Source organism: Cavenderia fasciculata, assembly GCF_000203815.1.
Source record: "Cavenderia fasciculata unplaced genomic scaffold Scf_ET2XIPL01COFD4-5, whole genome shotgun sequence".
NCBI classification, from domain to species: domain Eukaryota; phylum Evosea; class Eumycetozoa; order Acytosteliales; family Cavenderiaceae; genus Cavenderia; species Cavenderia fasciculata.
Window position 1 is genome coordinate 1,343,987 of NW_004457695.1, and position 19,503 is coordinate 1,363,489.

Genomic DNA, 19,503 nt, shown 5'->3' on the forward strand with positions numbered 1-19,503 from the left:
GAGATCTTATTTCAGAAATTAAACAATTGGGTTCTATAAAAAAAGAAAATTCTTTTAATTTGCAATTTGAATTAATTATGAACAATTAATCTGTAAGTCTTGTGATCCGGTATTGGTCCATTTTAAAAAACAAACAATTGTTTATCATTTTTTTTATTATTTCTTTCATTTTTTTAATTACCACCAAAAGATATTGGACCTGATCTTTGACCACCAAATCTACTACCTCCACCATTGTTATTGTTATTATAACCACCACGACTTCCACCTCTATTATTATTGTAACCACCACGACCTCCACCTCTATTATTATTGTAACCTCTGTTTCCACCAAAACCTCTATTGTTGTAACTATTATTTTGTTGTTTTCTTGGAGCTAAAGCTTTGAGATCTTCAGGGATTGGTTGATTGGCACGTTCTAAAAGATCAATGACATCTGGGATTAATTCGATATCGTTGCTTGAAGTTTTGGAGATGAGAGAGTGAGAGTAACCGGAAGCGCCAGCACGAGCGGTACGACCGATACGATGAACGTAGGATTCGGATTGATTTGGCATTGAAAAGTTGATGACATCGGTGATGGTACGGATATCCAAACCACGCGAGGCAACATCGGTAGCGACCAAAATGTCGAGTTGGTCACGCTTGAAGGCGTTGATGATGGCGATACGACGGCTCTGTTGCTTGTCGCCGTGGATAGAGTCGATACGGGCGTTTCCATTGGAACGAATGTAATCGGCGAGCTTGTCGGCACCGCCCTTGGTCATGGTGAAAATGAGCACCTTGGCGGTTGGACGCTCGGTAAAGATGCCTTCGAGAACGTCGATCAACTTGGAGGTCTTGTCAGCCTCGGTCTCGCAAATGGTAAAGTTTTGGGTGATGTTTGGGTTGGCAGAGAGTTCACCGTTACCGACTTGGACACGGATGGGTGTCTTGATGAATTCGTTGGCAAGAGCCTCGACCTTTTTGGGCCAGGTGGCAGTCCAGTACAAAAGTTGGTGGTCTGGACGAACATTGGAAAAGATTTGACGGATTTGATCTTCAAAACCCATCTCGAGCATACGATCGGCTTCATCCAATACAACGTATGAAGTACGTTTGAGTGAGAGGTATCCATCATTGGCCAAATCAAGAATACGTCCTGGTGTGCCAACAACAAATTGTGGCTTGTATCTCATTTGTTCGATTTGTTTAATCTTGGGATCACCTCCATACAATGTTGCAAACTTTAATCCACATGCCTTTAAATATGGTGCCATCTCTTGTGCAATTTGTACACTTAATTCTCTTGTTGGTGCTACTACTAATACTTGTGGTCCAAAGTCTAAAGAAAAAAGAAAAGAAAAGAAAATTAGAAATAAAAAGATAGAAATTGAAATATTTTAATTCTATTCTTACATTTAACTTGTTTTTGAGCTAAAATATGCATAATAGCTGGAATACCAAATGAAAGTGTTTTACCAGATCCAGTTTGTGAAATACCTAATAAATCTCTTCCTGCCAAACTTGATGGCCATCCCTAAAAATAAACAAAAATTAATATTTATTTATATTTTCTATTTTCTTTTTTTTTCTTTCTACTTACAATAGTTTGAATAACAGAAGGTTTTTCAAAGTTTGTATTTAAAATACTTTTAATTTGAGCTGGGAATGGGGAATCATCAAACTCTGTGATTGGATTTGGAACGGCAGATTGATCACGAGAAGTGACAAAGATGTTGTTATCCTTGAAATAGGCGTCACGATCGGCTGGTGTCATGGATGCAGTGTTTTCAGATGGGACATAGTCTACTGGTTCAATGGCTGGTAATTGTTCCAATGACCAGTCAACTGGAGCAAGTGGATTTTGAGCATCACCTCCACCATTACCCATCATCTTGTTTGAACCACCACTTCTTTCAATAAATCCCATATTCATTGGTTCAGAGTCGTCATCTTGTTGTTGTTGTTGTTGTTTTTGACCAAATGAAAACTTTACACCATCTCTTGGTGCTCTTGTTTGTTGTTGTTGTTGTTGTTGATAACCAAAAGATGATTGATTTTGATTATTATTATTATTATAGTTATTGAATGATCTATTATTATTATTGTTGTTGTAATTGTTATTGAATCTATTCAACATGAAACTTGAAGAACCAAAGAATCTTGATGATGTAGTTGAAATAACTACTGCAGCAGCAGTAGTAGTATTTGATGTTGTAACTGAAAATACAGATGATTTTAATAATGAAAACATATTTGATCTTTTATCTCTATCTATCTCTGTCAATTGATTGTTGTAGTTGTGTGTTTTAAAAAAAAGTAAAAGTAAAAGTAAAAAAGGTTGAAGAGGGGAGAGGGGGGAAGGTAGTACTACTGAATCGATTGTATTAATATATTCAGTTTTGCAATGGATGATGATGATATAACACTTTTTAAATATAAATAAAAAAATATTATTTGTATGAATGCCGAGAGGAGAGCGTGTTGTAAAATAAATAAAAAAATGTTTTAATAATTATGTTGTGTCACAAACGAACGAAAGTTGCTCCAACTCTCGTCGAGGATCAGATCAGTTAAAAAAAAAAAAAAAAAAACAAAAATTCACCAAAACACAACTGCTTGTTCTAATATTATTATTATTATTATTATTTCTTTTAAATTTAAAGAGTGCTTATTTATTTAGAATACATAACCAAATTGACCACTTTGAGGGAAGAATTCTTGATCAACCTTGTAGATTTTACGTTTAGTCTTTAACTTGTCACCAAAGACGTCGGTGGTTCCTTGTTTTAGTTTTGGTGCATGTTCTTTGATGTAACGATCGATTTTCTCTTGACTGTCGGTATGGTATTGGATGACATATTGACTATGATCAGCTGGCAAACCTTCAATGTTTTGAGTGACCTTGTTAAAAGTAGCCTTTATAAAGAGTCCTTGTTCAAGATTAAGTATTTGTTGAATATGTTTTGGAATCCATTCATCCCATTTACCAACTACTTCACTTGGTACTAAACATTCTACTTCATAAATATAAATATTTGGCATGACTATAATTATAATTATTTCTTTCTTTCTATCTCTTTTTTATAAATTAAAAAATGAAATTGAAGAGACAAGTGTGTTGTTCAAAGGTCCACAATCAAGCTAATTTGGTTTTCGAAAATATAGTATCTTTTTATTTTAAAACGCGCAAAAAGAGAAAGATGAATAGATTACTAGTAGCAATAGTAACATTGTTATTAATAGTAACTACTACTACTACTACTATAGTTTCATCAACATCATGTGATTCTATACATCTACCTAGAGATATAAAACTACATCATTTATATCCAGACAAGGAATTATATGATCAGATTATATTACCACAATCAAGAGATGCACCCAAAGGTGATGCGATAGGTCATATAATAGATTCATCAAAATCACTCTTTTATCAATTACATAATCTACAATCAAATACTTTATACGCTATTAGAATTTCTCATACTGCTTCTGTAAGAAACAAACTATATAAATATAGATAGATATGATTGATAGACTACAAACTCATACCTTTTTTTTCTCTTTTTTAGAGCCCAGCAGATTATAAAATTAGATTCTATAATCCAACAAATAATAATAATAATAATCAAAATCAAAACAAAAATTATGATGAATTATTAAAAAAGAAACCAACATTTCAAAGAGATATATTAAATACAGAAATTATTAAATTTAAAACAGATTCAAATGGTGTACCATTTGATATAAATGGATGGAATGATGGTCAATGTATGATTCTAACAATTGAATCTTTTAATACTGGAATTACACCAATTAATAATAGAGATGATAAAGATATTAGATTGGTATCATTTAATTTAATAATGGATACTGAATTGTTTGGTGTACCTCCAGAAATACCAAAAATGGTATTCATCATTTTAATTTCAGTCCTCGTATTTTTCTTTGTATTTATAAAGAAATTATTTCCAAAAGTTAAAGGTTTACAATTATTAGTTTAAAAACTAGAAAATAAAAGAAATTATTTCTCTAATTTATTTTGTCTTTTTCATATCAATTAATTCAATTGTATCATTTGAATCGAATGAAAAAGAGGTATGACCAAATGATTTAAAGAATTGAGCATGTTCTTTGTTTGTATAACCTTGATTGATAAAAGCAGCCATACGTGATAATGCAAGACATTGTCTTACAAGAATTTGATAGTCTAGTGCTCCAGCAATCATTAACAATGTCATAAACATACCAGCATGGGCAAATACTAAAGGTCCCTCGCACTCTATAGTATGATGAATGCGATCTTTTGAAACCCTATCCTTTTTCATACACAGCTTTGCAGTAAATCCATTCATTTCAATCAACTTTAGGTAAGCAACCAATGCCTTTTCATAACTTGTTTCTTGATATGATACTGCAAGTCCTGTAAATGGATGTTGTAATTCTAATTGATATGGTCTTTCTGGATCATTATATGTATTTTTTAATTGTTTCATCATCTAAAAATAAAAATAATTAATAATTAATAATTAATATTATTTAAAGATTTAATATCTCTTTTTTTTTTTTCTATTTTTTTTTACCAATTCTAATTTAGGACCAAAAATTCCTGGTGTAGCATTATCATGATATAATTTTGGACGAATATTTTGAAAATAATCTTCACATATTAATTTACGTAGATGACAATTGGCTGCAGATTCTTGACTATCCAATCGACAAAGTTTACATTCACATAGACCAATATGATCTTTTCTTTCGGAATAGGAGAGATTTGATACTGATTTTCTTGAAATGAAAATTTCTTCTCCTGCTTTGAGACTTTGTGCCGCCACGACAAAGATATAATCACCAATATTAAAATAACCTGCATTTTGAATGCAGGCATGATTGACTAGTGTAAGCATGGGCCAGAGTCCCCAAGCACCAACAATTGAAATAAAATTACCACCAAAAAGAGCAAGTTGTGATATTTCAACATTTAAAAATTTTCTATCATTTTGATTGTAATTGATATCCATTTTCTCTGTCTCTTGATTGTTGATAAATTTAAAATCTTCTAGTTGTAAATTTGGATCGGCTTGAACTCGTTCTACCAAATTATTCGTACCCTCTTCAAATTGCATAATTTGTGGTGCAAATGCCAATATTGCTCTACATTGACGATGTTGATGTTGATTTAGACTCGGCATGGCCTTTGTACATTCTCTCAACATGTTTAATGAATCTTGTTGGTCGAAAATCAATTTCTGACTACTTAGACCTTTGACATATTTGACCGCCTTGTTTACAAATAGAATGGTTCCGCCCTGTACATCTCTAGTACATTCCAAACCAATTCTATCTGTATTGATAAATGGTGCTGTTTTGGTTCTGGTCTTTTTAATTCTTACTGGACCAATATACTCGCTAATATCAGTCTCTTCAGTTGCCTTTAGATGTTCTTTGAGTTCTTTGAATTTGAATATACCATTGTCTCGTTCCTCTAATCTTGCCAAACAATCTCGTACATTTAATTTCAACTCTTTATGTTCACTTTTTGGTTGTGTCTCTAATAGTCGATTATTACATTCCAATGCCTTTTCATACATTCCAACTGCATAATATCCTTTTGCCAATCTTGTCAATAATCTTGCAATATTATTATCTTCCAACGTACCAGATGCCAACAGTGGTTCACCCAATGCAAATGCTTCATGGTATCGATAGAGTGATAGTAATGCCGACAACTTGTTGAGTAAAAGAGTTTCATGTTGTGCGTCAATCTCTAATCCCTTGTCATAACATTCCAATGCCAATTCAAACTTTTTGTTTGTATAATTTGTATTTCCTTTTAATCTCCATTCATCAATTGGTAAAGTAGTTGTTGTTGTTGTTGGTTAAGGTTTTGGTTTACTTGTATTTGTTGTTGGTTTGGGTTGGTTTGTTGATTTTTTTGCCATTCTATCCTTTTAAATTTATCTTTATAAAGTACAGTATGCCTCGTGTGCTTATTCATTGTAACGAAAAAATTATTCAATTTTTTTTAATTTTTTTTAATTTTTTTTTCGAAACCTGAGCCAACTTTGACAAAAAAACATTTCCTCTAAATCAAATCAACAGCAACAGATAAACTGTAACTACTATATAACTATGTGATATCTATATATGAGGATTAGATAATATAATAAGATAATGAATGTTTATTGAATATGTTTGGGTTTAAATACTCGCTGGGAGCAGAGTAGTATGACACTATGCTCACATAAACTTTTTTTTTGCCGGCAAAAAAACAACAAAAGACTAGCTTTTCATCGTATCGATCGATGCACCTGTGGGTTATGAGCCCACCGCTCTACCACTGAGCTAAAAAGCTTTGCTATATATGGCTTGTGAGACCATGAAAAATCCGGGTATATATATACCCCCCTCTCTGCTGACGTCGTTGGGTACCGTCTAGCGTCCCACCTTGAGCGTCTTGACCGTAAGCCAGCAATGGAACCAGACAAAAGAGGAAGAGTACCTCTCAAACAAGTGTACCTCCAAAGGCTGACCATATCCAACGAAAAGTGGAACGTGTACGACCCGACCCCAGGCCAAAAGATCTTAGCAACCGATGACAGAGTGTATCCAATGAATGCACTAGCTGCTCTATCTACCATCGTACTACCAAAGGGTCGAGATCTGGTTTGGAAATACGTAACCAAATGTCTCCCGCTCGTCAGGGGTGACCCAGTCGCCTCCACCTGTGTGACGTGTGGCAAAGATGAATCCTCCAAGCATTTGTTCTTCCAATGCAAGGAGACCACGCTGCCAGTGAAGATACTGAAAGAGGTTACTGCTGCCAACAACATTCCACCACCAGTCTGGGACATCACCCTCCTCAACCTCAAACAAACTCCAATGACTATAAACTTGGTCGCTGCAACACTAGAACGAATATGGTTCCGACGTAATGATCTACGTCACCAAAGAGATGAACCATTCACTGAACAATACCTGCGAGCTAGATTGATAAGTGATATGCGACATATTATAAAAGTAAACTGGGACAAGACGTTAGAATTATGTAACCGATGGCACTTGGCTCTAATGAACCAAACCGACGAATCAGTAATACATACGATTACAGAACGAATACAAACTATCATCCTTCGATTCTCCTCCAACTACAACCATCCTACTGTCTACAAGATCGCACTACCTAGTCATTTAGAGAGGTACAAGACTCTGCGTACTCTTCATCTATAATCGTTCACCCTCAGCTTCATTCCTCTCATCCTCTTCACCACCGCCATCCTCTTCTATTCTCTCTACAACTATCAATAATAATATTAATAATATAATAATTCACTAAATAATATGAATAATAATAATTATATCAACCCAGTATTGTAGCCTATAGTGCTAGTGAGAAAAAAAAAAAAAAAAAAAAAAAAAAAAAAAATAATAGCGATATCTTTAACCAATTTATTTTTAGAACAAGCAACAATCCAAAACAATCCAACATGCTTGACACTATACAAAAAGATACATGATCAACGTCCATACAACATGTATCATAGACATGGACAAACCCCCAGAACAAATTAACTTTAATTCTTCTTGAGATAATCTTTATTTCTTGCTGGTCAATTAAAAAGTAAAATTAATAAAACTTTGTAACTTCTGAGTACTACTCTTCCCGATAGGAGAGAACAGGAAAAGAATTACTTTAAAAAAAAAAAAAAATACCCCCCCCCCCCCCGAGTTTGGAATTTTTCTGAAATAGAGAGAAAGAGATAGAAACAGAGAATTACGTATAGAGTACTATAGAACTTCTCTCAAACATCAACTATCTTCAACTATCTTCAACTATCTTTTATCAACATTACTATTTCTTCACACTCACTAAAAGCCACAACTAATTGCCCTAGTGTGCCCCCTTGTTCAATTATTTATAGAGAGAACAATATCAATAAAGATAATACAGGTTATTAGATATTGACACATTCATTGTTGGTAAAGAAAGTGACTCATTCGTAATATTATCACCAGATCAACCAACAACAACAACAACAACACAAGATGATATAGTAAAAGTAAAGAAACAAACAAAGAGATCATCAAAGAAAAAGACAAGTCACGATGATTTTGAAAATGATCAAGGTAAGAAGAGGCTACTAGTACAATGCTATCCGTTGAGTATAAATGTATATTAACTGTATATTTTCATGTAGATATAACCAATTTTACAGAGAATGAATTAAAATGTAAATTTAAACAAGAGTTGATTGTAATTTGCAATAGATTGGGTATACAATCATCAAATAGTCAATTAAAAGATACAATTATCCAACAAATCATCAAACAACAAGAATTTAAAAGCAAGATGGTTGACAATAATAAACCTTTATTCGATTACAACAAGGGATCACTCGAATATTCATTACCGTGGCCAATCATCAGTAGAATAATCACACAGTTTTGGCAGGAATCATCTATTTGTACTTGTTACTATAATCAACAAACAATAGATACTATAAAAGCAAACCAATATAAACGGTGTGGCGTAATGTGGCCAATATATCTATCAATGTTTGATGATAGTAAAGAATCTGCGATGCAATGTCCAATGCATAGATACCACTATTTAAATGATTTGGATCCATCAATCAATATTGCCAGACCCTTTACATCAACAGTCAATGACAAGAACAAATGGAGATTTCAACTACTCAACATATCAAAGCGAGTCAATCAATTCATATCATCAATTTATTTTGATAATATTTCATTCAAACTCGATCAAGAAACATGGAGTCATCTCAACAACAATCAATATTGTCCAATTAAATCACCAAAAATAGTTCATTTGTATGATACAAAAGATGACCTCTCATTTATTGGAGATCAAAATATCGTTGCAACGATATTTAATATGGTTGAAAACCTAACACTTGATAATGTTAATCTCAAAGCACCCAACAACAAGATTATACCAAAAGTATTCAATAATATCTAATCAATCACTGCTAAATATTCAAATACCACAACAACAACAAATCAAAAACAATTGGAATATGACCGATTATGTAAACCTCAATTCCTATCAAGTTTTAAGAATCTCACATCAATCAATTTACAATCGTATCAACCTTTAGAAAAAGAAAACAGAGAATCATTTTTGGCAATCCTATCAAAAACAATGACAAGAAGAATAACCAAACTATTACTTCCAATCGATTGGTGCCGGTCGGTAAATCTTGACACTAAATTCAACCTAGGTATTGTCAATAGCAATATTATTCCACTACCACAAATGAGAAATTTGAAAACATTCCATTATTACAACTATTCCTTATACCGTTCCTCATTTGATAATCCAAACCTTACAACTCTTGTCGATCATTCTTGTGGTGATCATGGGAGTGGGTATATTAGCACATTTATCAACAGTCTTCCAACAACCATTTCAACAATCAAGCTCAAACCTGGCACCTCTCTCTTTAAACATTTATTTTCGGACCAAACTCTTGGTTTGTTGAATCTCAACAAACTATTAATAGACTATGATTTTGAAATAACTGATCAAATAATCAATCATTTTGCAAAGTATGGATATCAATATCATGGGGCAAGATTTAAAGGTTCAACAACAAAAAGACAATTCAAATTTATTAAATCAACAACCAATGAACCACTAATTAGATCAACAAAATCAACTACTACACCAACTTTTCAAAATGAAATTGTCCTTAATAATAATAATAATACAACACTTGCCTATTTTTTAATTGAAAAGATTGTTAGATACTCTTGGAACAGTTATTATTGTACTTGTGAACAAATTACCAACCACAAAGACTCCATTAAACTACAATGTCAGCAACTATTCAATGCAAAATCAATATGCCCTGTTCACAAGAATAGTGATACACCAAAGAAAGATACCGATGAAAATATTCTTTATCAAAATATTAATCAACTTCGATTTGGATTGTCGCTTGTATGCAAACGATTATTTGAATTTATTTCAAAACATCTTATCAAGAATATATATATATATATCATATGCATATCAACACTCGGAAATCAGCAAGTACCAAACACATTTTTCAAATCCATATTGTTTGCTTGGTAAATCAATTGAATACCTTGTCGTGGATTTTAGTCAAGATCAAAATAACCTTCACCTTGATCATAGCTATTCAAATGTAAAAAAGTTTAATACTGGATGTGGGTTTGGTCCCACAAAAAATCAAGACTTGCTTGCATCGATTCTTTCATTTAAATCACTCACCGAATTGGACTTGTCTAATTGTTCAGATATAACAATTAACTATTTAATGGATAGTCTAAAGAACTTGTCACTCAGAAAGCTCTTTTGCGGGAATGAACCGCCTCAGTCAATGTTTAAAAAAGATTCATGTCTATCAAAGTCATTGGAGGCAATATCAATCAATTTATCATTTTTGAAATATCAAAGTAACCGACAGGTATTGTACAATCTTTCTCAACTCAGACATCTCAGAATCATCTGCACCAAAAAACACAAAATATCATACGCCGACGGTATTTATAGACGAGTTGCTCTATCCCTTCCACCTGGTATTCTTAAAAAATCAACAAATGATGCCTATGTCACGAGGATCATCATTCATAATCCTCAAATCAATCAATTGGTGATACTCGAGAATACTACACATTCCTATCGTGTTGATCTAGTCTACCACCAAGATCTTTTCCAACTGAAAATCCAAAAGATTGTCATCATATCAAGTAAACACCAATATTTGCAGTTTTACAAACCAAACAACTTTCAATTCATTGGTGCTTTTGTGACAAATATGGATCAATCCATCGGTTGCAAGAGAGTCTACATAAAAAGAAAAATAAATCAATCCAATTAAAATGTTAATTATTAAATTATGTACAAAAAAATTTATTTATTTATTTTATTTTGATTGTTTAAGAGTATTATTTAACCAATCCAAACCTTCATAAATACCATCACCTCTAGTAGCAACAGTTGATTGTATAAACCATTTTCTTTTCAAACCATGTAAACCCAATTCGTCTGTTAATTGAGCGACTGACATTGCATTTGGATCATCCATCTTGTTGGCCATGACAAGTAAAACAGAGTCTCTCAAATCATCATCATTGATGGCATTCATCAACTCTTCCTTTGCCTCGCCTACTCTTTCTCTGTCTGCAGAATCTACAACAAATATAACAGCAGATGTTCCAGAATAATAATGTCTCCATAATGGTCTAATCTTTTGTTGACCTCCAACATCCCATACTGTAAAGTTGATATTTCTAAATAAAAAAAGAAAAGAGAGAATTAATAAACATTGAAATGATGATATTAATAAATAATTCTACAGATTTGCATACTTGAATTCTACAGATTCAACATTGAATCCAATAGTAGGTATAGTAGTAACGACTTCACCTAGTTTTAAACGATATAAAAGTGTTGTCTTTCCAGCAGCATCTAATCCAATCATCAATATACGATAATGTTTTCCTTTACCAAAATTTGATAATAATGATAAGATTAATCCCATTGTGATATTTATATATATATGTGTTAGTTGTTTGTATTGAATGATTTGATATTATCAATCAACAACATGTTGATTATTTATAGTTGTCTTTTATGATCGAGTCATAAAGAGTAAAAGAGATCACCATCCTTAAAGTGAAAGTCTGATTGCTGAGTATTAAAATATGACTCAAAATTCGCTGAAGCTCAGTGACTCACGAAATTATAAAATTAAAAAAAAATGATATTAAATAAAGAAAATTTGGTGAATAAATACCACTTTTGTATATTTATTCAAAATAATAATTCATTTTATTCCTACCAACTACTCGATAGGGAATTGAGCAAAAAAAAAAAGATCCAGGTGCCTAAAACATAAAAAAGAGTGCACCAACCGAGAATCGAACTCGGATCGAATCCGTGGCAGGGATCCATTCTACCATTGAACCATTGGTGCTACTGTTGAATATTTTTCTGATCTCTGGGCCTGGACCCGCCCACGTGGGCGATTTCTTTTTTTTTTGAGGATAGAAAGCCATCTGACATCTCTAATACAATATGCAACACCTAAAGACGAGTGTCCACAATGGGGAGTAAATCGGCGCGAGAGTTGAGAGCGGCAGTCGGTTTTGGACGCACCCAAGGCTTAGGTTTCACCGCAAGTATGGTAATTTCGGAGTTGTTGCCATATTTGCGTCAACCTCAAACAACCTCCAATGACCATAAACTTGATTGCTGCAACCCTCGAACGAATATGGTTCCGAAGTAATGATCTACGCCACCAAAGAGATGAACCATTCACTGAACAATACCTGCGAGCTAGATTGCTAAACGATATGCGGCATATTATAAAAGTAAACTGGGACAAGACGTTAGAATTATGTAATCGATGGCACTTGGCTCTAATGAACCAAACCGACGAATCAGTAATACATACGATTACAGAACGAATAAAAACTATCATCCTTCGATTCTCCTCCAACTACAACCATCCTACTGTCTACAAGATAAAACACTACTCTTCCCGATAGGAGAGAACAGGAAAAGAATTACTTTAAAAAAAAAAAAAAAGCGATTTTTTTTTCTCTCATTTGGGCAAATTAGCTACATCGCTATCTACCTTCCTAACTAAAACTAATCACTATCTAACAACTACTACAAATTAAACAACAATAATATTAAATCATTAATTTAAAAATAAAAAATATGACTTCAGTGGTGATTTATTAAAAACAAAATTTTAACGATGGATATGGAACACAAATCAGAATCCGTGGCAGGGATCCATTCTACATTTGAACCATTGGTGCTACTGTTGAAGATTTTTCCGGCATTCCCACATCTTTGGGGATAGAGGCCAGACTTCGATTGGTCAATAGCTCAATGTAAGAGTGGTTGTCATTGTTTCTTCATGTTTTATACACAAAAAATTGGTGCTCATCGAAGTTGTTTATTCAACTCGTCTTTATAGCTAAATCAAATCCAAACGACATCAAGCAATATTAGATTGGTTTTAAGTAAATAAATAAATAAATAAATAAATTAAATATATTTTTACACCTTTGTATTGTTTAGTTGATTCAAAAAATTAAAGATATCAATCCTTGGATAAATGAATGAATGTTTCATCAAAATGTCAATTGATTCATGTTCTGTTCTATTTTGAATTAAAAATTCAACTATATTTAAATGAGCATTATCAATTGCCTAAATGTAAATAAATAAATAAAATGAATTAAAAAAGAAATCAATATTTATATATTTATATATTTAAAACATACATTTAACATTGCTTTTTTTTGAACAACCTTCAGTTCTATTAAAATGAAGAAACTATATATATATAATATTATATTAGTTTTTAATCTTTCTTTTTTTTCTTTTTTTTATTTTTTTATTTTTTTACCTTTAAAACATCTAAATTACCTTGAGAACAAGCCAAATCCATAATTTGATGATCAATTTTAGCCTCTGGTCTATTATCATGTAGATATTTTAAAATGTCCAAAGAACCTCTAAAGACAGCCTCTAAAAATTCAGAATTGTCCCAATCTGCCAATTCCTCTGGGTCCAATTCACTCCCATGACTCGCCAAATATTGATAACGAAAAGGATCTATATATTTGATAGCATCCAAATTATCACACCAAAACACACTTTTTAATATTAAAGGAGTCCATTCTACCTGTTGTTTTGCTAGTTTGTTTGTAAATAATTTGATGAGTGGCAAATTACCATTTGATATCACTCTATTTAGAGTATTCCTATGATAACCTTCTGTTCTATTGAATAATAAAAATTCAACTATATCATTATAACCACCTCTTACAGCTCTATCAATTGCGTCTGTTGAACAAATAGAGTCTGACGACGACGAGTCGACAGTTTGATCTCTATCTTGATAACGAAAATGTAACATTTTTACAATATCAATATTACCACTTCTAACTGCAGCATCAATGATACGAGTAACTTTAACATCTTTTGGCAGCCAATCATCCAATAGATGACCAAGAGTCGATACGGTAGCATTCTTGTGAGAGACGTATAGATTAGCTATATTATCACCACGCATATTGACTTGATCTATAGGTGGTAAATGATGAACCAGAAAATCCCATGGCATTGCATAGGTTTGAATTAAAACTATAAAAAATTGTTTAGACAATTCTCTACCTTTGATATAGTTTATAGTTACAGAGTTTTGATCATCTTGATAAACAGATCTAGTTGATGGTAATGTTGATAATGATTGAAATATATAATTTCTTATATATAATATTCTAAATATATTTATAAATGTTATATTCATGACGAGCAGGAGTAATCTTTAAAGAGTACTTGGTTTCGCAAAGAGTTGTTTTGTTTTTTTTTTTTTTTTTAATTTTTCAACTATTTTTTTTTTATGATGGTGATGTTCAAACACCCATCATCACAATTTACTATTATCATTAATTAAATTTGAAGAAGAGTCAAGTAATAATTAAAAAGTTATTTCGATTTGAATCAAATATTTGTATAGTAAATCAATCAATCAATCAATCATAATAGTATCGTATAGTTAGTAAATATAGATATAGAGTAGTTATATAAATGCCAGCAGAAAATAATAATAACAATAATGCTGCTACTGCTGCAAAACCAGCAGACCCAGTTAAAAAAGAACCAGCAAAGAAAAAGGATGAAAAGAAGGAAGATGCTTTGGTATGTGAAAAAAAGATAGATAAAGAGAGAGAGAGAGAGAGAAAGATAGGGAGAGAGATAACAACATTCTTTTTTTAAATATACTCATACTTTTACTTTTTTTTTTTTTACTTTTACCTTTTCTAGTCAGCAGAAGATGAAAAATTAAAAGGAGATTTAGAAATGTTGGTAGAACGTGTTAAAGATAGTAATCAAGAACTTGCTTTAGCAGCTTTAGAATCATTAAAGACAGAGATTAAATCATCAACTTCATCAATGACATCTGTACCAAAACCACTTAAATTCCTTGGTCCACATTATAATAATCTTACAGAATTATATAAAACCTTTGATGAAGGTAAAAAAAAGGTAAAAACCAGAAATATATATATATATAATAGTCATTCTATATCATTCTTTTTTCTCTTTTTTTCTAATTTCTTTTTTTTTTTATTTTTATTTTCTACTCTCTTTCTTTTTTTATAGAAATCATTAGCAGATGTATTATCAGTATTGGCAATGGCCAATAGTAAGGATGATGCCAGAGATACATTGAAATTCAGATTATTGGGATCTGGAGAATCGATTAGTTCATGGGGACATGAATACGTACGTCATTTGGCCACAGAGATTGGTCAAGAATACCAATTAAAGAGTGAAGAGACACAATCGGTCGATGATCTTTTACAATTGGTCGACGAAATCATTCCATTCCAAATGAATCATAACGCAGAGCCCGATGCTTGCGATCTTTTATTCGAAGTGGAACAATTGCCAAAGATTCTAGGTTTTGTCGACGATACAAACTATCTACGTGTTGCTCTCTACCTCACCTCGTTTGCAAACTATGTTCCAGGTCCTGATGATGTCAACATTCTCAAAATTGTCATTGATATCTATCTCAAAGCAAAACAATATCCAGATGCTCTTAGAATTGCTCTTAAAATTTCAGACAATACCCTTATTAATCATATTTTTACTTTAACTGAAAAGTATGTGAAACAAAAAAAAAGAGGTAGAGATATATATATATTAATTTTTTATTTATTATTTTTATTTTAAGGGATTTACCAATGTTACAACAATTAGCATTTATTTCAGCAAGACAAAAAGTATTACCAACAGAATTTGATGTTACACCAGTTGCCAATATCATTAATAATGCAAGATTGAGTGAATTTTTCCTCAACTTGGCAACCGATTTGGACGTTAGAGAACCAAAGTTACCAGAAGATATCTTCCAATCTCATTTGGATAGTACTGGTTCAACTGTCCCAGAATCTGCTCGTATTAATCTTGCAACTGGTTTTGTAAATGCTTTTGTTAATTGTGGTTTCTTGACTGATAGATTAATGTCTGATCCAGGTAAATTATAAATATTATTAATAATATTAAATAATAATATATTAATTTTCTACTCTTTTTTTTTTTTTTAGATAAACATTGGGTATTTAAAAATAGAGATTTAGGTATTTTAAGTACAGTAGCATCACTTGGTATGATTAATTTATGGGATGTTGATAATGGTCTTAGTAAATTGGATACCTATTTGTACAAGACTGATGAATTTATAAAGAGTGGTGCCATTTTAGGTATTGGTATGCTCTCTTCTGGTGTACGTAGTGAAATGGATCCAGTATTTGCAATGAATAGTGAACATATTACAAATCCAAATTCAAATATTAGAATTTGTACTATTCTCAGGTAAAACAAAACAAACAAAAAACAAAACAAAACAAAATAATTCCTTTATTTACTCTTTTTTTATTTTAATTTCTATTATAGTTTGGGAATAGCATATGCAGGAACAAAAAGAGAAGATATATCATCAATGATAACATCAATTGTTGATGATAGTTCAGTTGGAATGGATTTGGTTGGTATTTCAGCATTGGCACTTGGTATGATTTTCATTGGCTCTTGCAATGATGACTTGTCAACTCTGTTTGTACAAACATTGATGACTCGTGACAAGACTTCATTATCTAGCACTTTTTGTCGTTTCCTTTCTCTTGGTTTGGGTCTTTTGTATTTGGGCAAGCAAGACGAAGCCGAGTTGACACTTGAAACCCTCAAAGCCATTGAAGGTGCTCCAGGAGAATACGCTCGTCTTACTGTAGAGTCGTGTGCCTTTGCCGGTACTGGTAACGTACTAAAGGTACAAAACATGTTACACTTTTGCTCAGACGGAAAGGAGAATCCAAACCATAGTCTTGCCGTTCTCTCTATTGCCTTGATTGCCATGGGTGAAGAGTTGGGTGGTGAGATGTGTTTGCGTACCTTTGACCATCTCCTCCAAAAGGGTAATGTCCACATTAAGCGTGCCATTCCAATGGCTTTGGGTCTCTTGTCTGCCTCTAACCCACGTATTGCCGTCATGGACATTCTCTCCAAGTTGTCTCACGACCAAGACGTTGAAGTCTCTCAAGGTGCCATCCTTGCTCTCGGTCTCATTGGTGCCGGTACCAATAACGCCCGTGTAGGTGCTCTTCTCAAGGCTCTCGCTGTATTCTATGCCAAGGAAACTCATCTCTTCTTTGTTCGTATGGCTCAAGGTCTCCTTCATCTTGGAAAGGGTACCCTTACTATCAACCCTTATCATTCTGATCGTTCTTTATTATCACCTGTTGCCCTTTCTGGGTTATTAGTACTTTTACATGCTGGATTAGATATTAAAAATTGTAAAGAAAAAACAAAAAAAAGAAACAAAAAGAAAAAAGAAAAATTATATTAACTCTATTTTTTTATTTTCTATTTTTAGTGTTATTTACCAAAGCTCATTATTTATTCTATTCAATTGTTTGTTCAATTTATCCACGTATGTTGATGACTTTGGATGAAAATTTGAACCCACTTCCAGTATCGGTACGTGTTGGTCAAAGTGTAGATACCGTAGGCCAAGCTGGTAAACCAAAGACCATCACTGGTTTCCAAACACATACTACCCCCGTTTTATTAGGATACAATGATCGTGCCGAATTGGCTACCGACGATTACATTCCATTATCTTCAGTTTTGGAAGGTATTGTTATTTTAAAACCAAATCCAAATGCTTCAATATTATCACCAACTGTTACTAAAGCTTTGGGTAAAAAGTAAAAAAAGTAAACAAAAAAAAAAAAAAAGAAAGAGATAGCAAAAAAACAACCAAAAGTAATAATAATATCCAAAACAAATAAATAATATATTTTAAACAAACAATGATGATCAGATCCTCTCCTTCGATACCATGGTAGATCTAAAAAGATCTGCACAAAATTGCTCCGACAAAATTTAATGTTTTTGTCGTTTTTTGGGCATTGGCTTTTTAAAAAAAAAAAAATTGTGTGATGATGGGGAAAGAAGGGGTGTGTGATTTTTTTTGCACCAAACGACAGAACCCATCCATCACACACTCAACATTTTCTTTCATCATTCGCTCTCACACAGTTTTAAAAGATATATAACTATTTATCTATCTAATTCTTTAAAGAGATGAAACAAGATGTTATTATTATAGGATGTGGATGTATAGGATTATCAACAGGAATTATATTATTAAAGAGTGGCAAGGTGAATAATGTTTCGATTTGGTCTCGTGATCTACCACCCAATACCACATCAAACAAAGCAGCTGCAGTTTGGTATCCATTCCTTTCAAATCCACCCGATAAAGTAGGAAGATGGTCTCAAGAGACTATGGATTACTTTAAACTACATATCATCAATGATAAAAAGAGTGGTACCCTTGTTAAAAAAGTAAATGAAGTATTTAAACGTCCAAAGAAAGAAGATCCAGAATGGAAAGTATGCAAAGTGAAAAAAGAAAAAAAAGAAATAGATAAAAAGTCTAATTTATTTTGTATTTTTTAATTGTTTTTTTTAAGCCATATATACCATCATTTAGAAGAATTAGACAAGATGAATTACCAAAAGGATATGTAGATGGATATGCAATTGATGATGGTTTTGTTATGGATACTGATATGTATATGGATTATTTGGTTGATACTTTTAAATCACTTGGTGGTGTCATTGATCAACGTACAGTTGTAGATATTCGTGAACCAATGGTTCAAGCCAACATTGTCATTAATTGTACTGGTTTGGGATCACGTGAATTAATTGGTGATAGAACTATTTATCCTGCTCGTGGTCAAATCATTGTTATTGATAAAACTACTGAAAGATCTATTTTTGATGAAGAAGATTGTAAATATTAAAACAAAAGGAAAAAAAAAAACAATCCATTAATTTAATTTCCTTTCCTTTTTCTAGATATTGCATATGTTATACCAAGAATTACAAATACAGTATTGGGTGGAACTAATCAAGAACATGATTATAATACTGAAATTAATGAAAAAGATACTGAAGAAATTCTTGACAAGGTTGCAAATATCTCTGAAGAATTTCATAGAGTATGTATATATATAAATCAAATATCATACATGGATTCACAATTTCTAATAATATTTATATTCTCTCTTTAGAAAAATATTAAAATACTTGGAGTAAAAGTTGGATTGAGACCAGCAAGAGATGAAATTAGATTAGAGAGTGAATTCCATCAAGATGGAAGAAAATTACTTGTTCACAACTATGGTCATGGTGGAAGCGGTTTCACTGTTAGTTGGGGTTGTGCAGTTGAGGTTTTGAAACAACTTGAACATAATATACCAAAATTAAAACTTGATTCATTACCAATCATTCAAAGTAAACTTTAAAAAAAAAAATAATAAATATAAATATACATTGTAATACCTATCATCTATCTATATGTTTATAGAATCGAATGAATTAAACTCTAGAGTTTAGAAAGAAATATTAAGAGGTATGATTAC

General features: G+C 32.2%; 9 protein-coding genes and 2 non-coding genes across 11 annotated transcripts; 4 read left to right on the top strand and 7 right to left on the bottom strand.

Moving 5' to 3' along the window:
- Positions 1 to 173: 173 nt before the first annotated feature.
- DFA_08133 (uncharacterized protein) lies at positions 174 to 2,236 on the bottom strand (the record flags this gene model as incomplete). The annotated part of the gene is made up of 3 exons (XM_004355582.1): positions 174 to 1,324; positions 1,399 to 1,519; positions 1,586 to 2,236. The coding sequence occupies 3 exons, from the start codon at positions 2,234 to 2,236 to the stop codon at positions 174 to 176; spliced, it is 1,923 nt and encodes a 640-aa protein (XP_004355635.1).
- Positions 2,237 to 2,661: 425 nt separating this feature from the next.
- Positions 2,662 to 3,027, bottom strand: DFA_08134 (uncharacterized protein; the record flags this gene model as incomplete). The annotated part of the gene is made up of 1 exon (XM_004355583.1): positions 2,662 to 3,027. One exon carries the CDS (start codon positions 3,025 to 3,027, stop codon positions 2,662 to 2,664), a length of 366 nt encoding a protein of 121 aa, XP_004355636.1.
- A 53-nt stretch (positions 3,028 to 3,080) lies between these two features.
- DFA_08135 (uncharacterized protein) lies at positions 3,081 to 3,945 on the top strand (the record flags this gene model as incomplete). Its single annotated transcript, XM_004355584.1, has 3 exons — positions 3,081 to 3,479; positions 3,558 to 3,896; positions 3,919 to 3,945. 3 exons carry the CDS (start codon positions 3,081 to 3,083, stop codon positions 3,943 to 3,945), a joined length of 765 nt encoding a protein of 254 aa, XP_004355637.1.
- Positions 3,946 to 4,022: 77 nt separating this feature from the next.
- On the bottom strand, positions 4,023 to 5,927 carry DFA_08136 (uncharacterized protein; the record flags this gene model as incomplete). Its single annotated transcript, XM_004355585.1, has 3 exons — positions 4,023 to 4,484; positions 4,569 to 5,789; positions 5,925 to 5,927. The coding sequence occupies 3 exons, from the start codon at positions 5,925 to 5,927 to the stop codon at positions 4,023 to 4,025; spliced, it is 1,686 nt and encodes a 561-aa protein (XP_004355638.1).
- Positions 5,928 to 6,268: 341 nt separating this feature from the next.
- Positions 6,269 to 6,340, bottom strand: DFA_08137. Its single transcript has one exon. It is a non-coding gene; the product is annotated as a tRNA-Met (tRNA).
- A 257-nt stretch (positions 6,341 to 6,597) lies between these two features.
- DFA_08138 (Polyprotein) lies at positions 6,598 to 7,321 on the top strand (the record flags this gene model as incomplete). Its single annotated transcript, XM_004355586.1, has 2 exons — positions 6,598 to 7,005; positions 7,181 to 7,321. 2 exons carry the CDS (start codon positions 6,598 to 6,600, stop codon positions 7,319 to 7,321), a joined length of 549 nt encoding a protein of 182 aa, XP_004355639.1.
- A 177-nt stretch (positions 7,322 to 7,498) lies between these two features.
- On the top strand, positions 7,499 to 10,422 carry DFA_08139 (uncharacterized protein; the record flags this gene model as incomplete). Its single annotated transcript, XM_004355587.1, has 5 exons — positions 7,499 to 7,520; positions 7,945 to 8,112; positions 8,184 to 8,950; positions 9,068 to 9,952; positions 10,369 to 10,422. 5 exons carry the CDS (start codon positions 7,499 to 7,501, stop codon positions 10,420 to 10,422), a joined length of 1,896 nt encoding a protein of 631 aa, XP_004355640.1.
- Positions 10,423 to 10,901: 479 nt separating this feature from the next.
- On the bottom strand, positions 10,902 to 11,519 carry DFA_08140 (uncharacterized protein; the record flags this gene model as incomplete). The annotated part of the gene is made up of 2 exons (XM_004355588.1): positions 10,902 to 11,268; positions 11,347 to 11,519. 2 exons carry the CDS (start codon positions 11,517 to 11,519, stop codon positions 10,902 to 10,904), a joined length of 540 nt encoding a protein of 179 aa, XP_004355641.1.
- Positions 11,520 to 11,883: 364 nt separating this feature from the next.
- On the bottom strand, positions 11,884 to 11,954 carry DFA_08141. Its single transcript has one exon. It is a non-coding gene; the product is annotated as a tRNA-Gly (tRNA).
- Positions 11,955 to 12,512: 558 nt separating this feature from the next.
- On the bottom strand, positions 12,513 to 14,309 carry DFA_08142 (uncharacterized protein; the record flags this gene model as incomplete). Its single annotated transcript, XM_004355589.1, has 3 exons — positions 12,513 to 12,549; positions 13,056 to 13,204; positions 13,404 to 14,309. The coding sequence occupies 3 exons, from the start codon at positions 14,307 to 14,309 to the stop codon at positions 12,513 to 12,515; spliced, it is 1,092 nt and encodes a 363-aa protein (XP_004355642.1).
- A 281-nt stretch (positions 14,310 to 14,590) lies between these two features.
- psmD2 (26S proteasome regulatory subunit S2) lies at positions 14,591 to 19,477 on the top strand (the record flags this gene model as incomplete). The annotated part of the gene is made up of 12 exons (XM_004355590.1): positions 14,591 to 14,701; positions 14,828 to 15,049; positions 15,167 to 15,672; positions 15,744 to 16,045; positions 16,117 to 16,384; positions 16,466 to 17,361; positions 17,442 to 17,768; positions 18,180 to 18,466; positions 18,547 to 18,871; positions 18,938 to 19,080; positions 19,153 to 19,375; positions 19,449 to 19,477. 12 exons carry the CDS (start codon positions 14,591 to 14,593, stop codon positions 19,475 to 19,477), a joined length of 3,639 nt encoding a protein of 1,212 aa, XP_004355643.1.
- Between the last annotated feature and the right edge of the window lie 26 nt (positions 19,478 to 19,503).